At 48.9% G+C, this 18,313-nt stretch overlaps 1 protein-coding gene across 1 annotated transcript; it reads right to left on the minus strand.

Moving 5' to 3' along the window:
* Nucleotides 1-4,207: 4,207 nt before the first annotated feature.
* Nucleotides 4,208-18,012, minus strand: HSPB8 (heat shock protein family B (small) member 8). The gene is made up of 3 exons (XM_055322977.1): nucleotides 17,273-18,012; nucleotides 10,720-10,783; nucleotides 4,208-5,215 (listed from the first exon to the last, which is right to left on the minus strand). The coding sequence occupies exons 1-3, from the start codon at nucleotides 17,637-17,639 to the stop codon at nucleotides 5,056-5,058; spliced, it is 591 nt and encodes a 196-aa protein (XP_055178952.1). The 5' UTR covers nucleotides 17,640-18,012; the 3' UTR covers nucleotides 4,208-5,055.
* Between the last annotated feature and the right edge of the window lie 301 nt (nucleotides 18,013-18,313).

An 18,313-nucleotide genomic window follows, 5' to 3' on the forward strand; every position in this document is an offset into this window, starting at 1 on the left:
GCTTCCCGATCTCAGAGCCCATGCTCAGTACTGCCCTGGGACCTGCTATTTTCTTTACTTACTCACTTACTGCCTGGGACCCCACTACCCCCACGAGGGCAGATTCCTACATCTGTCTAGTTCTCCAGTGTCTAGTGCTGTACCTGATACAGGGTAGGCTGGACAGGGCAGAGTAATATTCAAATCTTTGACAACTGGGAGGCCCAGGGCACTGACTATTCAGAATAGCCACTGGTCCAAAGGCAGCTGCCTATTCTCAGAGGGACTGGCAGGGCAGGGGAGGTATCTATATTTTAGAATGTAACTTTTATTATTATTCAGTCATGGCCAGGCTGAACGACCAAGAGAGATGTTTGCTATTCAAAGAACAGCCTGTAGGGGCACCTACCTGGGTGGCTCAGTGGTTGAGCATCTACTTTTGGCTCAGGTCATGATCCCGGGTCCTGGGATCGAGTCCTGCATCAAGCTCCCCATAGGGAGCCTGTTTCTCCCTCTGCCTGTGTCTCTGCCTCTCTCTATGTGTCTCTCATGAGTAAATGAATAAAATCTTAAAAAAAAAAAAAGAAAAAGAAAAAATAGTGTTATACTCACAGATCCCAAGAGGAGAGGGCTTGCCACACCAGAGTCAGTTTAGAGGCAGACGGAATAGGCGGAAATAAGAACAAGGAGCTTTTACTGTGGTTTCTGCAAGAATGAACAGGTGAGGCAGAGTAGGCAGGCTTAGGTTTGGCTTGTTTGAATAATTTCAGCCAGCGTTGGGGCACAGGGGCTGTCTCCTGGCATCTGGCACCTTACCTTGGATGATCAGGGCCGGTGGATAGTGGTTTGGAGAGTTAAGAGTGTGATGAAGAATGTGGTTGAAGTGTGGGCTCTGGATTGGTTGATTTTCCCATGAAAAGTGTGCCTGCAGGTGAGTCCTTTACTATGTGGAGGAATTAGCCAAGCTGGAGAGGGGTGGCCCCTCCAGAGTCAGCAAGCCCTCGGGTGATCAAAGCATCAGAATAAAAAGACATGCTAAATACAGGCCAGGACAACGGGGTCACCTTGGAGGCTCAGGCGGTGTTATTTATCAAGTGATAAACACTGAAGTATTTCAATATTTGGACACCTGGAGTCCCGTACCTGTGCATGCAATTGAACTGATGAAAGGCAAGAAAGGCACTTGGTAATACACCGTGAATTGCTGAATTGGGGGCACTAAGCCTGGAGTCCTACCCCCATCCCGTGTATCTCAGTTATCCCTGGAGAATGTCCACGGCAACGCTGTTGCACGTGGCTACCCTCCCCTTTCCCTCAGGAGCCTCCCAGGTAGCTCGTATCTGCTCGCACCCAGGAAGCCTGGAGCTGGGGGTCTGGTGCATTGACCCTGCTGCAGTCGGGGTGACTCAGCCAACCCTCAGCAACCAGGCAGCAGGTCCCACAGCTGGCCTTGAGCTTCCCACCCCTTCTGACAACTCCCGGGCTCAGGACAATGGGTGGGAAGGGACCTCCTGGCAGCTCCACACCCTGCCAGTTCCAGGTGTTGGCTCATTTAAGAGACAGTATTGATTTTCACATTATGATGCACAACTCGTGAGGCATGGGGTGGGGGCGGGGGGGGGGGCGGAGGGAGAAGCCAGCCGCTGATTCCCGGAATTTATTTCGAGACACATTAATTTGTTTCTTCCCTTCAAGGTCAAATCAAGGCATCTCCATACATCACCATTGGCAGCTGCTGGCTGGCAGGCAGTTGGGAGGGGGCAGAGGTGGGCTGCGAATAAGACTTTCTGGGGAGCTGGGTCAAGGGAATGGGGTGGGGGGAGCAGGTCCCCGGCACCCCATGTTCCAGCTTCATCTAGGAAGTGAGGGTTTAGGAATAATACCCTCTCATGTGGCTGGAGATCTACAAAGGGCCCGGAGTCCTCTATTTTGACGACAAGGCTGTGTTTAAGCTGGAAGCTCCCAGAACTGAAAGGAGCCAGGTTTCTGGGGTTTGAGATCATGCATTTGGCCTAATTTTCCAGGGTGACCCACACTCACCATTCATTCGCTCAGTACGTATTTATTCCTTGATGTGCCAAACATTGCACTTGGCACAGAAGACACAGAGGGTGGGTTCGCTGCCCTTCGCACTCGGGGGCTCACCATGCATAAGCCCAGAAGTGGCAAACATGGAAATAGTGGCTTTGTTTTGCTCCCTCTCGCAGCTACCCTCACAGTGTATAGACACGGATCTGACTCCCAGTACGACACATCATATGTGGTGGGTGCTCGGTAAGTATTTGTTGAACAAACATCACATGACTGAGATGTTGAACAAACATCTCCCTTTGACTTGAATGATTCCTCCTCCCACCCTTGAAAGCAGGGCAGTCAAGGTCAGTTTGGGTTTTTATGATTGTTATTTCTTCTGCTGCACAGATGCCCACGCTGCTATATGGTGTGCTGTGTGGGGACAAGGGTAAGCCAGAGAGGGCTCTGGCCACTCTGGGGGAGTCTGAGCTGAGACCCTAAAGATTTAGCCAGCAAAGAGGGTCAGAGAGTAATTGTGGAGAGAGAGAACAGTGTATCAAAAGTTCTGGTAGCAAGAGAAGACTTGTCTGGTTGGAGAAACAGGGGGAAAGGTAGGTGGGGCAAGAGGGTGAAGGTGGGGGGTTAAGGTAGGGTGGAGAGAGTTAGCCCGAGGACAGATCCCATAATGCTTCGCATGTCTCACAAAAAAGCTTGTACTCAGTCCTTCCAACAGTGGGGAACCATAAAAGGATATTAAAAGGGACATACCTTTAATGAGGGCTCATGTGTTTTCTACTGCCGATGAGGCCCCTCCCAACCCTACCCTTCCTTGCTCTCATCTTCAAGTCTGACAGGAGCACCCTCATCCCTCTCTGATAAACCATCGTCCCTACCCCCACACCTCTGCAAAGCCTCAACTTGAAACACCATCTCTCTTTTCTTCCCACAAGGTGGACAAACTCCCTGAAGCCACCCTTAGATTTTCTTTGTTGAGAGAATGGCAGAGCAAGGTCCTATTTCATAGTAAGTCTGGAGTCCGATAGCCTGGGCCCCTTGCTTACCAGGTGTGTGATTTAGGGCAGCGCCCTTAACCCTTCTGGGCCTCTGTTTCCTTATCTGTAGAGATGAGAGTTGAACATACCTCCTAGAATTGCTGAGCAATGGAGCTGTGTGGACACATGAAGCCCTAACGTGGTGTCTGATACACACGAGGGAGTAAAGTGAGGGACAGGCCTGCTTTTATCTACCTGCTTGTGTAGGTAGATCAGTGAGCATCTATGGCCAGAAACTGTGGCTCATTGTTCACTCTATCCTTGGCTCCTGGCTCAGGACCCAGCAGGTAGGTGTTCAGGAAATATTCATTGACTTCTGCTATCATTTGGGGGTTTAGAGATGCCCTTGAAGATTTCTTTGCAGTCCACAAACAAATATCCAGGTTCAAGCCCTGCCATTATCCTGTGACTTACCAAAGTCGCTGAGCATCAGCCTTTTTTTTTTTTTTAAGATTTTATTTATTTATTTGAGAGAGAGAGAGAGAGAGAGAGAGAGAGAGGCAGAGACACAGGCAGAGGGAGAAGCAGGCTCCATGCAGGAAGCCAGACGTGGGACTCGATCCCAGGTCTCCAGGATCATGCCCTGGGCCGAAGGCGGCACTAAACCGCTGAGCCACCTGGGCTGCCCAGCATCAGCCTTCTTCATTGTAAAATGAAAGTCTACTTCCTAGGTTGTCATGGGGGGGAACAAATGGGATTGGCTCCAGGGATAGAACATGTGGCCCTGTTTTGGTCAGTGAGATAAAAGGGGAAGTCTTCCAAGAGCTTCTGGAAAAGATCTTGCTCACTGATAAAAGAGAAAGCCAGATGAGATGACTTTTTTTTTTTTTTTTTTAACTCCTGCCTTCTCTTCCTGTACATTGTCATAGGAAGATGAGATGATTGGAGCTGCTGCAGCCATCTTGCAAACAGGAGGACAGATCTTCTAGACTTGTCAGAGACGGCATAGGAAAAAGATCTCTGGGCTTTGGTGGCATATAAACTGAATAAATAACTCAGAAATCACTCATCTCTAAACTTGTAAAGTTAGACAATAGATGTTTAGGTCACTTAACCCACTCTTTGTTGGGCATCACTATTTGTGGCCACAAGCATTCCTAATTGATACTGTGTCTCTAAGTGGTATAGCATTTAGCATTCCTCATCAAAAGAAGCACAGAGGCTAAGAACATCAGCTCCTTTATTAGTATTATTTACTGTTATTTCCCCCCCTAAACAACAGCACAATTCAAATAACAATGACACACACATCCCGCTCATATACATAATACCATTAGCCTGCCTGCCAGCCTGTCTGGCCTTTGCTTGGTTCCTGGCGGAGCTGTTTGGAGACAGCCCCCTCTGTAAAAATCCCAAATTGGACATAGGAGGCACAAGAAAGGGGGGACTTTAGCCAGAGAATAAATGGGCATCCAGAGTCCTCAGGGAGTGCCAACTTGGGGACATGCTATATAAATGCTTGGATGAAGAGCAGAAGGCACTATTTTCATGTGGCTGTTGAGTAAATCCCATATATGGGGATGTAAGACCTATCTATAACCCTTTGCAGGCCAGGGCTGCTGAAACACAGTAGGGTGAGTTCTAGGCTCCAACCACCAAACCATGGGGCAGGCATGGAAAGTAGGAGCCCAGAACAGGAAACTGGGTGACAGGAAGGTCCCCAGAGAAGAGCAATCCTTGCATTTGCTGCAAAAGGAAGATACAGTGTGAAATGTTATGTCCCCTTTTATCTGTTTTGCAGCTATAGAATGTGCAACATTTTCATTATGATAGAAAAGGTAAAGAAAAAAAATCTCCCAGCATTTTGGCCTAATGCAACTGAGCATGACCTGCCAATTGCGCCATCCTGTGGAAAAACCTAGAACTACACTATCCAGGGAGTCTGGTCAGTCCACCCCCACCCCTAACATTTTAGTCACACTAAATCTATGAATTCAGCTAAAGTAATGTACTCTGGAATCAGAGAAGCCTTGGGGTTGGGGAGGGAAAAAGATGGGTCGAGACTGGGTTCTCAGGAACAGGTGACTTCCTGGCTGTCTTGGGGAAGCTCATTGTTGAAGTTGCTCTCTCCAAATGGTGAGTAAGGGGGAACCTGGGGAGCTTCGATGATCAGCAGGCCTTCTGGGGAAAGTGAGGCAAATACTGTCACAGGATCCACCTCTGCGGGAAGCCTAGGAGAAGCACAAGATATTATCCATGTGTTATTATTATTATTATTATTATTATTATTAAAGATTTTATTTATTTGAGAGAGAGTGAGAGGGAGAGAGCATGAGCTAGGTGAGGGACAGTGGGAGAAGCAGACTCCCTGCTGAGCAGGGAGCCCGACGCCAGGCTCTATCCTGGGACCCTGGACTCATGACCTGAGTGGAAGGTAGCCACTTAAGTGACTGAGCCCCCAGGTGTCCTCATGCATTATTTTTAATATAGCTTAAACATCCTTTTGTTCATTTGGAAGAATATAGTTTTGACATGAGTTCAGGTTCTGAGGGCATCCACCGCTGGGTCTGAATCCCAGATCTGCCCCTCGCTAACTGTGTGATCTTGGGAAGGTCACTCAATTGCTCTGAGTTTATGTCCTCATCTGCCAATGGTGGTAGCAGTGTAAACGTGTGCAGTATTTGAAGTGAGACAGAGTCTGAACAGGCTTTGCAAACAGTAAAATGGTGGTTCCAACAGTAATTTAAAAGATCGCCATGGCCCAGATGTTTGGTCTTTGGTTGAGGTCTCTACCCACATCTGCCCAGCTGTGGGCGGAAATGGCCAATACTACCGTCCTGTAATAGAACATAGGTAAGATGCTACAGCAGGTAACAGGTTCTCATTTGCCATGTGTCTGCTTAAAGTGCTTTACTACACAAGCATCACTGGCAAATTAACGACAGAACAGGCTGGCCACATGGGAACATTCTCTTACGCTTAGGATGAGCCTTGATTTGGGTCACAGCTGAAGTACCCCTTAACAGGTCATAATTGCTTTTTCCCCCAAACACATTTATAGGAAATGACCTGGTCAGAACTGTATAAAGAGCCCAGAACACTTAATAGGTAGGAATGAATATGCCCATTGCAGAGAACATTTAGCAAAGGCTTGGGGTAATCAAGTGGAAGGCTCAGTGAGTGAGAGCCTCAAAGGGATTTCTGAATCCAACTCTGGTTCCAGTTCTGAAGCTATTTTTTTATGAGTTTTTGATTGTTTGGGGTGAATGAGACAATCTGGGACCTGGCTCCTTCCACTAACTACCGGAATTGTGAGAACATGTTCATGGCTTCATTTGGATGCCATTATTAATAAAGATTATGAAAACTAGGACCTTCTGAGCACTTTCTATGTGCCAGGTACTTCGCGTGTGTATCATTTCATTTAATCGTTAACAATAATCCCACCAGGCAAGTTCTGTTACCGTCCGAATTTACAGACAAGGAAATTGAGGTCAGAGAGGTGAAGTGATTTGCCCAAAGTCACACTGCTGGTAAGCAGCAGATGGGAATGGAATTGGAATCTTGGTCTCCAAACTTAGAGTAGCTGATCATGATGTTCTAATAACTCCCCTGGTACCAGACTTTTTGGAAAAAAAAAAAAGGAATGCCAGAAGGGTCAATCAGCACAGATCTTTCCACTTATCCAGGATGGCCTGGCTGTTCGAATTGCAGAAGTTTTGATGAAAGGACCAAGCAATGAGGCAAACCCATTCCTGGCCAGGGCAGGATCCTTCCTGAAAGGGGGTGGGGAGTTTCTGCTGTGAGTAGCAACATGTAGCCACATGAGCAGCATCTACCCAGGAGACTTACAGAGCCACAGAGATTAACGAGGGACCCGCTGGGAAGGAGGGAGGAGAAAGCGGGAGCTTGGGCAGATGCCAAGTCAAACTTCTGAAGCACAGAGGAGGCCTAAAGTCTGGACCTCCCTCCCACTGTTGGGGATGGGCCGACTCTGTTTAACTATTTGTAGGCTAACTGGTAGCACACCTGGTACGATGGGGCAGGGCAGCTGTGAGCCAGAGCATGGCCTTTTGCAGGCAGGCAGACCTGAGTTCAAATTCTGATTCTTCCTGACTGTGTGACCTTGGGCTTGTGACCTAGCCTCTCTGAACCTATCTCCTTATAGGAAAAGTGGGTTAACGATGTTCACCTCTTAAGGTAGTGCAAGAATTAACACAGGATAATGAGAGAAAAAGGCTTGGCCCAACACCTGGCATACAGTAAGTGCTCAATAAGTGTTAGCTTCTACATCGTTACTGCAGTCATGACTATTCAAGTGGGCACCTTGGTGGCTGTGTATATTTTAGCACAAGTGGTCGTATCACTGAACCATAAAATGCCAGAACCCAAAAGAATCTCCTTGATTGTTCAGGACAGTGCTCTCATATTTACACCTACGGAAACTGAGGTCCAGAGATGGGAATAGACTTGTTCAAGGTCTCTCACCAGATGACCTGTACATTGAACCTCCATGGTAGGAAGATTATTCCTCTTCCATTCTCTTTGAATCCTTCCATTTGCATCCAAAGGAACATCTCAACTAAATGTAAACATGACTTTAACACCTTTAGCCTCTATCCCTTGCTATTTTCTGTTTTTTAAGAAAGAGAGGGCTGATCTAAGGCTTGGATCCTTTTAAGCAGACAATGCTATCTATTTAACTGCATTTTTCTTTCACTGGATTTGTTTTATGATTGCCCTCTTCAGCGAACATTTTAGCAAAGGGAATTTAACTTTCTCAAAAGTGATCTAATCAAAAAGAAAAGAAATCTTAAGCAAATAATAACATGGGAATATAAGCATATAAGGCAAAAAGTAGTTGAAGATGGTCTGTGAATGACTGCAATATGGTCTCCCCTACCCAGGTAGGAAGGCCATGGCCTTTGAAAGTGGGGAGACCTGTGTTCAAATCCCAGATCTGGCTCATGACTAGCTGGGTGACCTTTGTGGAATTCCAAAATCCCATTGAACTTCAGTTTTTTCATCCACAAGGTGGGCTTAATAATACCCACTTCATAAGATTCTTTTAAAAGTGGAATAATATTAAACTAACCCCTTCTTTAAACCTAACTCCCTCTTCACATGGCTCTTGACACACTGCAGGTGTCAGTAAATGGCAGAACAGATATCTGGGAAGATGTGGAGCAAGGAGCTAAAGTTTGCTTTGGCTCTGAACATCTTCCATGGATGATTTCCTGTATCCCCTGCTTCCTGTCCTCTCATCCAAGTTGGGTGTGGAAAGACCCCATCCACACACAAGTCTTGCCCTGCCTCCCGAACCTGATCAGCAAATTCCAAGGCCTCTCCTGCTCCCCCTCATCCGGTCAAAATGGCACCTTTCACATGGGGTTGGATGTGTTGGCAAGAATTTCCTAGCCGTGACAAAGGCAAACAGCTGTAGCATCCTGCCTGGGAGGAAATCTCCAAGGATCTCAGTCTGGCTGAAGGAGCTTCCCTGTCCTCTGATGACTAGAGTTTTTCCTGGGAGAGGGAATGGAGCCTCCTGAGTGTGGGCCAGGGCCATCCTTGGTGTCTAGAGTCTGGGCAGAGCCAGGGCATCCCAGGAGGTCCCAGCTGCTCTCATGTGACTCCAGCCTTGCAGAATTTTTAAATAACATTAGTCCCCACGAACTGAATGCTGAGTCTGGACCCCATGCTAAATGCTTTACACACATCCTCTCATTTGCCACCCCAACTCTGTCCACGAGGGGATCTGGGGACAGAAGCTCAGAGCTGTCAAGGTATCTACTTTCTTTACCAAGGAACCAGGACTCCCTACACCCAGAGAAGCTTCAAAATACTTAGCAACTGGCACAACTAGACAATGACCAGCCAGAATGGATGGAAACATGCCATAGTGATGGAGGAGGGTGCTGGGGACCCCTTGTTGTTGGAATGTGGGAAGGTTCAGAGGGTCCTGGGGACAGGATAGGGATGCTGGGCTGGCAAGGGAGGGCACTCGGGGGGTGCTCACGACAATGGCTAGTCTAATACTGTAACAAGTAGCTCAGCTCAGCTGCTGGACCCCAGCTGTGCCTTGAGCAGCTTTAGGCATTTCTATCTAGTCAAGTCACCCCAGCAAGCTGCTTTCCCAGAGGCCTCAGAGATGGGGAAATCCACATTTCATAAAGATGATTAACTCCCTGACTTCTTTCCATCTCCTTCCACAGTGCTGTCCTGCCTGTGACTCCATCCTGAGACCTTATTTGAGTCTCTTCAAAGAAACATCAGCTCCCCCTGCATTTTCCCCCCTTTCCTTTCCCCTGTCCCTCTCAGCAGCCTTTGATCTGGCTGCTGTTGCGGGGGCGGGGGGGGGAGTGTTGGGGATGGCAGGCGAGCCAGCAAGCGTGAAGACAGTTAGTTAGCCGTTTGCCTTATGAGGAAGCGTCTATGGGGTTCTAAGGACTCCAGAGGCGCTGGGTGGGTCAGTAATGGGCACAGGGCAGGAGAGAGAGGACTGCAGAATCCCAAAGCTGAAAGAGGCCTCAGGATTCAAGCCAGCACACTCTCTTCCAGCCCCAGGAAATTTTCTTTTCTCTCTCTTTTTTTTTTTTTTTGGCCAGGGCTAGAGGTGGAGTAAAGTGTTCAACAACATGGATAAAGGGAACAACAAACTGCCACTTGTGGGGACCTACTGTGTGCTGGTGGCTGTGCCATGATTTCATTTCATTCCCAGCTGGTGGCTCTGGAATCACCAGCCACCCCGTCCCTTTTACAGGTGAACAAAGGGCATCCCTTGCTCCAGGCATGAGCACTGAACTCAGAGTTCAGGGATTGGTTTGGGGCTGTCCTAAATTCGAATTCTCAGGACTCTGGGCAGGTCTCTTCACCTCTGGGAACCTCTGGGATAGTTTCCCCATCATACAAGGAGGGTATGATGATTAAATGTGTGGCCTGGGACAAGACTTTGGGGCTAGAGTATGTGCAGTGGAGTGCTGCTAGGTAGAGGGGCGTCTGGGAAGAGGTGTCCATTAGCTCCTTGCTGTGTAGACTTCCTCCCCACAGCTGTTGCCATGAGGGCCCCTGTGTGGCTTTTATTCACTGGCCCGGCCTGGTGGTTTTCCTGCTGCTGGCATGGTTCCCCCGGGTCCAGCCCTGCCCGCACCTCTCAGCCAAAACTGCTCCCCATGCATCCCAAAGTCTCAGCCTCCAGAGCCCTCCCAGTGGGCAACAGCAATGCCATGATCTCTTCTGGCTTCATTCCTGTGGACACTCTAGGGAAGGCCCACACTGTCCCGGTGGTGGGCCCCTTAGGTCCCCCCTTGCAAGCAAGCTTCACAAGATTCTTCTGGGCATTTGGGCATCAGGGGAAAGTCTTTCCTGATGGTGATGGGGATCCTGCCCAGGCGGACCACACGCGTAGGAGAGTGGCCTGGTTTTCATGGAATCACAGACAAGTCATTTTGCCTCTCGGACTCTTCATTTACAAACTGGTGCCATTGTTAATTCCCACCTCACAGGGCACTGAGCAGGTGTGACAGCATAATTTATGCCTCCCCCACTTTCTGGGACCCAATGGCAGGTTTGCTGTGACATTTTTCTCCCCTTTAGGTGGGAGGGTTCAATTCTCTCCCCTGGGGCTTATCTTGGAAGAGAGAGAGATGCCCAAGAGGGAGACACTCCAGATCTTGGGTCCCAGGCACTACTCACTCAGTCACCCCCACCCTGGAACCCACACCACCAGGTTACTTACTGGATTTTCTTTGTGAAATTCTTGGAAACGATGCCACCTTCTTGTTGCTTCTCTTCGTGTTTGCCTAGAAGGGAGAAGAATGCCATATGTAAGAATATATGTCCTCTGGACTTCGGTCGGGACTCAGACTTGGGTTCGAATCCTGATCCTGCCCTACCATTTGGCTCGGGGCTCAGTCTGGAGACACCAGGTGTCTGAGTCTCTCTGGTCCCTCATCTACTAAATTGACCCACCTGCTGTTGTAAAGCTGAAATGAGACAACAAGCCAGACAGGAGACCTTGATGGTGGTTTGGAGACAGTTATGAGTTAGATTTAGGAAATCATGAAACTGAATCACATGTTGCACTGTATCTTCTAAGCCTTGCACCTTCACCCCTTCCTCCTAGTCAGCCACACGAACCCAGAGGCTAGCATCCCAGGAGGCATGGTAGGAAAGAAGTGGGGTCACGTACCGAGGGTTGGTTTGCCACCCAGTGGGCTTTACAACTCACAGGGCCTTTGCTAGCTCTGAAGGTGGGCATCTTTTCCCCTTGCTTACTGATGGGGGAACTGAGGCACAGTCACCACCAGGCCTGGCTGTGAACCAGCTCCCCCTGAATCTACACCAAGTACTGGGGTCTCATGCCTCTCTTTCTGTTCCAGCTTGCAATTAGCTCTTTGAGCCACATTATCCATACTTACAACGGATGAACTGCCTGGAAATAATGCTTCAATCTGCTAAATTAAAACAAAAACAAAAACAAAAAACAACAAGACCCAGAGTCTCCAAAGGGAGCTCTCCTTAAGAAATGGCCCATTAGACACCACAGATTTGAAATTCCACCTGCCCTGCCTTCTACAGGGTAACAGGGGAAGGCAGTTTTTTCTTCCTCAGGAATGAAAAGATAAGATTACAAGGTTTGGGCCCAAACCAGCTATCACCTTGCAATTTATATAGCAACGTTTTTAAAAAAAATTATTTATTTATTTATTCATGAGAGACACAGAGAGAGGCAGAGACACAGGCAGAGGGAGAGGCAGGCTCCATGCAGGGAGCCCGACGTGGGACTTGATCCTGGGACTCCAGGATCAGGCCCTGGGCTGAAGACAGACCTCAACCACTGAGCCACCCAAGCGTCCCTATATAGCAACTTCTGAGCCTCTTGGCTGCTCCTTTTTTTTTTAAATGGAGAGAACCTCTAATTTCTCTCTCTTTTTTAAAGTTTTTATTTATTTATTTGAGATAGATAGAATAAGCATGAGATGGGAAGAGGGGCAAAGGGAGAGGGAGAAGCATATTCCACACTGAGCAGGGAGCCTGACAAGGGGCTTGATCCCAGGACCCTGAAATCATGACCTGAGTTGAAGGCAGCTGCTAAACTGACTGAACCACCCAGGTGCCCCTCTAATTTCTCTTTAAATAAACCAGAGTAGTGCCCAATAGAGGCTTCCAGATCCTATCTTTATTCGTTCATCTGTGGGGTCACATTCCCTGGCCAAGAACCCTCATGTGTCCAGGGACACTCTTCTGAGAAGCTTTGGAATCCAGACTGTAAATAACCTTGTGGGATTTTTTTGCAGCCCAGGTTTATTAAAAAACTGACAATTAATAGGTGATTCCATTATTAATTGCTTTTTAAATTATTAATAATTGCCTTATTAATGACTGTTCTGATATTAAGATAATACACGTATTATTCTAGAAAAATATAGAAAATAAATAAATGATCGAAACCACCCATAATCCCATCACCCCAATAAAACCACATTTTTATATATGTTCCAGACTTTTCTTTCTATGTTACTTAGGCACACATAAATGTTACATAGTATAGATGTATATGACGTATTTTAGCAAATGGGATCCTATGTTATGCTCAAAACTGTTATCTCTTGCTAACACATTATAATTATTTTTCCAGGGATGCCTGGGTGGCTCTGCGGTTGAGCGTCAGCCTTTGGCTCGGAACGTGGTCCCGGAGACCCGAGATCGAGTCCTACGTCGGGGTCCCTGCATGGAGCCTGCTTCTCCCTCTATGTCTCTGACTCTCTCTGTGTCTCTCATGAATAAATAAATAAAATCTTTAAAAAATTATTTTTCCATGTTACACCAAATATTCTTCCACAAGAATAATGGTTGCACAGCATTCCGCTATAGGGATACCTAAGTTCATTTGCCAATCCCTGGCTTTTGGGCACTGCAGTGGGTATCTGACCTTGGAAAAAACCTCACTGCACCAAATATTCTTACAGCTGGATCTTGCATCTGGCCTGATGACATCCTTAGGATAAATTCTAAATTCTAGAATGCCTGAGCCTTGATCTGTGATGCTATACTGCCCTTACGAAAGGCTGTATCAGTGTATTCTCTTACGGGCTGAGCAGAAGGGGGTTCAGGGATAGGAATTCGTTTTTGAACTAGAGTGTCTGGTTACCCAGAACACACAATGATGTGAAGGTGCTGCTGCTGGGAGAGTTGATTTGGACCTGCCAAGTCCATGTACCAATTGTCCAGCTCTAACCCAGGCCTGTGGCCAGGGGAGCACTGTCTGTGCCCTGACACCCTCCCCACGGCTTGGGCCTCCAGAGGCCTGCTTCCTCTGGGGACTGGCCAGTGCCTCTGACTCAGCCCTTTTGCACACTTGGTGTCCTGAGAATAGTAAACAATGATGATGATCAAAAGAATAGCAATAACAGACTCTTATATAGTGCTTACTTGGTGTCAGCCACTGTCCCAACCCCTTACTATGGCTACTTTAATTTTCACAACCTTAGAAGTCAGGGACTTTCGTGATTACCCTTTTGTGGACGGGGAATGGAAGTTCAGAGAGGTTAAGTGATAAGCCCAAGGTCACACAGCTTGGAAGTGCCAGAGCAGAGGTATGTAGGTTTTGGACTTTAGTCCCTGCTCTAACATTTGTGAGCACATCTCTACTCTTCTCTGAGCCTCAGTTTAGTCTTCTCTCTATAATGGGGTGACAACAGCTTCCTAATTATTGGGTTGCTGAGCAAATGAGCATGAGTCACAGAATTGTTTTCTAAGTTGTGAAAATGCTGTGTGAAGGCGATGGTTTGTGGCTTATTTTGATGTTCGGATAAAGGACAGCTGCTGAAAGGCTAAGCTGTCCTATCCATGCCCTGAAAATAGGGTACTGGGGTTAGGGAGGGGAGGATCTCTGAGCAGGCACAGCTCCAAGATTTTCATAAAGAGGAGCCTGGTTGAAAATGGATGTTGCTACCCGAGGCTCATCGTGAAGCTTAATTTGCATATAATTTGAATATCTATTTATTGGGGCAGCTTAAGGATTATGAGTGATTTTTTAATTTCTTATTTTGCTTTCCCATCTACATTTTCTTTTTTTTTCTTTTTTTATTTTTTATTTTTTTCCATCTACATTTTCTACTGTGGAAATATTTTATTTTTGTAAACAGAAAAAAGTAATTATGATTCTGTTTTTTTTTTTAAAGAACTCATCCAGAGGCCAGAGCAAGCCAGAGGCCCCTCACAGCTACTATTTTTTCAGCATGCCTCAGAGAAATGTAGGTGCCAAGAAGCAGGCATCAGCACTTCGGGGAAAGCCATTGGCCCAGCTAAAGAAAGAAGGTGCTGTTTCCAGGGGAAGCAGAGGCCCTGGGATTAAGGAGAAGGGGTGGGAATAAGGCCTCTGGGTTTTCCAGTTCCTTCTTGGCTGGGACCTAGCCCAGTGGCCCATGAAGAGAACATTCTTGGCTGGTGGCTGCAGGGTGGGAATTGGGGTGTATAAGGCATCATGGAAAGCATCTAGTCTAGCATTTTCCAAATACTTCCTTGGAACTGGACACTCAAATGTGGTCAGATAAGACAGGGCTGCCTCCAGAGATCCACAAACTACTTTAGTAAATTCAAAGCTCTGATAAGGCCTGCAGTGAGGAGACCTATTGATCATTTTGTTTCCTCTGGCACCTTTTGAAATTCCAGACTGCCTATCCTGCATTTCTTAGATGCCTATTGATATCTTAAAATGTACCATTTGGCAAATACTGATTTAGTTCAACTCTTCCTAAGACCAGCAGCAAAACCGAGGGCCAAGAGGTGGCAGGATTTGTCCAAAGCCGCATCATCTGAAGAAAACTCAGCCATCCTGACTCAGAACTGTCTAAGCAGGCCTGGCTTTGAATTGCAATGTGCCATGGAGGATCTCGGTGGTCTTAGGTGAGTTACTCTCTCTAAGCCTCAACTTTCTCACTTGTAAAGTGGGTATCACAAATCTACCCATATCTCCTTGAAAGTCCATGTCAGGAACCAGGGAGTCAACATACAGAGGCATTTAGCATGATGCCCTGCACCAAGTGCTTGAGACCGAACAGGTCTGTCATTATGTGATGCAGGGTGAAAAACTGGATCTGATTTTAAATGGAACCCCAATATCAATGTGATTTCTTGAATCCATTTTCTGAGAGTCTCTATATGTACTCTCAGGGGATTTGGATTCTGTCAAAGCTGAGGTAGCTACGTGCACACCTAGGAGGCATTTTACAACCTAAAAAGGCTTCGTCTATCTCACTTAAGTGCTCAATGACCCCATTTTAGAAATATGGAAACCGAGGCTCCACGACTCACTCAAAGCCTCTTGAGGAGCCGCTGGATTTGTAAGGTACACTCAGCTGGTGTCTCAGCCTGGAGCTGCCACAGCCCAGTTATTAAGAAGCACCCAGAAAGGAGAACGGAGGAAATATCCTCCATGAGACCACGGGGCACGGGAAACCGTCCGACCTGGGGTGGAAACCTCTGGAATCCTAGTTAAAACAAAGAATTTCTGATTAAGACAATTTCTGTTTAAAGAGTGCCAGGTGGACACTATTATTAGACCCATTTTACAGACTCTCTGCACTTACTATCAGAGATTGTCTGCATGTATTTTTAATCTTCTCTACAGACTTGCAGGGCCAATCATCATGCTCCCCATTTTGCAGAGAAGGACACTGAGGCTCAGAGTATTGAGAAGACTTTCTTGTCCATATCCATCCGGCAGGGTCGGGATCTGAACCCAGGTCTCAAAGAGCATCTACCATTTATGGTTTACTGGGGCCTTACTCTGGGCGTAGCATTTTAGTAACAGCAGCGTCACAGCAAGATGAATACTAATCCCCCTTGCTCCAAGCAGCAGGTCCACATTTGACACACATCGGCTCATGTCATACAACAACGATCTCCATGCAGTGTAGCCACTGGCACCCCGATTTCCAGATAAGGAAACAAAGCACAGAGAAGATAAACAATTTGCACATCCTGCTGGTCAGTGGCAGAGCCAGTTTGAGAACTCCGGCCTGGCTCTGCAGCCAACTCAGGAAGCCCTGGCTACACCCCTCCATCCCCACGCGGCCCCAGTGTGTCTCCTGTGGCCCACCACACCTGGCCCGAGCCTCTGATGTTTATATTTCTGCCCTGCGAGGCTTTGAAACTCCCCCTACACGGCGCCCTGCCCTACCGGGCTTGTCTCTGCCCAGCCTGGCTTTGCAATGGCTTTTATTGATTTTCTGGCCTGGAGCCTGCCAGACACTCTTTTTAATGGAGCATTAATTGGGAGGGAAGAGAGAGGAAGCGGATCCCGGCTACCCGGCTTAATGGGGACTGAACCTCTGGTCTCCTCTTCTGGGATGTGACCTGGGCCTGGAGTCCTGGGCAGGCCCAGACTCTTCCTGCTGCTGACTCATGGTGTGACCCGGGCCAAGTCCTGCTTGGGCCTCGGCCTCCTCAGCTGTAGAATGGGAGTAGAGGGCCCACGTCTCAGGGCTGGAGTGAGGGAGGATTATTTGGTGGCAAGAATATAAGAGTCTTAGCCCAGTTCTTGGTACCTAGCAGGCGCTCAGTAAATCATCAAATTGCTTCTGGCCTTCCAGTTTCCAAGACAGCCTGGGGTAGAATCCAGGAGGCCATGGGCAAGTTACTTTAAGCCTTCTGTGCCTCAGTTTCCTCATCTGTAAAAAGAGGAGACAAACAGGCCCCACCTCCTCCAGTTGTTCGAACTGAGATGCTACAGGTAAACCGTGTAGCAGAGAGTAAGCGTTCAACCAAGCTTACCAGTCAGTATCGTTAGAGTGACAGTCATGCCTCAGTTTCCTTATCTGGGACAGGGGAGGTGTGCCTCTTGAAACCTGTGCTGATTATGCTCTATCATGCCACAGCATTAAACACACCCTTCTAGATTGTGCTGTGACACCAGGGTGCCAAGGGCCCTATCTCTTCTTTGCGTGTGTATTTCTTCTCTTTTGATTTATGTTTTATATTATTATTCTTTTTTTCTGTCAAAACGTGTGACGTGGTTTCCATTTCCCTGCCTGTCCTCTGATTGAGACAGCACCCAAAGCCCCCATCAGCTGGGTCGGGTTGAGGCATCTCCTGGAAGCCAGGAGAGGAGTGTTTTTCCATAGATAACTTCTATGGGCTGCATTCCTGAGCCCTGAAGTCACCTGTGTCACACGCTGCTGTCACAGCTCACCCTCTAAGGGAACGTTCTCTTGGCTATTCCCTATTCCCGGGGCTGAGGCCTACACCCCTCTCGGGGACCTCTCTCACTCCTGCCCCTCACTCACCAGACACCTCCACGTATCCATCCTTGGTCTTCACCATCAGCTCCTCTGGCTTAAAGCTGTGCACGTTGACACACACTTTCCAGGGCTCCCCGGGGAAGGGTGGGGGACTCCTGCCCTCCGCAGGTACCCCAAACCTGGCTGCGGCCGTGGGCCCCCGAGGCACCATGCCTGACCTCAGGGTCCCAGGCCACCCGGTGGAAAATCGAGGCAGGGCCCAGTTGCGCCATGAGGAAGTCAAGTCGTCGGGGAAGGGGTCCATGCCAAAGTCATCATCCAGCAGGCGGGAGGGCAGGGGCGAGTCTCGGAAGGGGTCGCGGCGCAGGCGGCTCGGGTAGTGGCAGGAGAAGGGCATCTGACCGTCAGCCATGGCTGCGGAGGCTCAGGGAGAGGGGGCCACCTGCCAAGGTCACCCAGGAGGTGATACGGGTGCGCTGGCCCTCCAAGCTTACGCTTCGGCTTCAGAAAACGCTGGACCATCCACTGCCAAGGACGGAGCGCGTGTACCCGGCCGGGGTCCCAGCCCCCGAAGCCCCTGCTCCCGGCGACGGCGGCAGCCCCTTGGGCAGGAGCCCGGAGCCCGAGCCCGAGCCCGAGCCGAGGTGCCTCTCGCGCACTGCCGCCCGCAGAGCAGCCCCGCCCGGCCAGGCTCTCCGCCAGCGCCGCTGGGAGGGCCGGAGCGGCGTCAGGAGCTTAAGGAACCCCGGCACGGAGGCCTAGAAACTTCTCCTAGCTTCTCCGGGGCGGGCGGAGAGCCTCTATTTATTGCTGCCTGGGGCCGGGGGCGGGTTCTGCAAGCGCCTCCTGTCACAGGAGTATTCGGAGGTGATGAACCAGCCCCCGAGAATCCGCAGGGAGCAGCTGGGCTCCCGGGGGCGGGGAGGGCCCGGCGGCCAGCGCAGCCCCAGCCCGCGGCCCGCCCCCCCCCGTCCCCCCCCCCCCGCTCCCTCCCCGAGGGCTCCACGCGGGCCGCAGAGGCTCCGCCGGCTATTAATAACCTAACCGCTCTGCCTGCTGAGGCTCGGGTCACCCCAGGCGTGCCTC

This window comes from Nyctereutes procyonoides, unplaced genomic scaffold (genome assembly GCF_905146905.1).
Source record: "Nyctereutes procyonoides isolate TBG_1078 unplaced genomic scaffold, NYPRO_anot_genome, whole genome shotgun sequence".
Classification (NCBI taxonomy): Eukaryota; Metazoa; Chordata; class Mammalia; order Carnivora; family Canidae; genus Nyctereutes; species Nyctereutes procyonoides.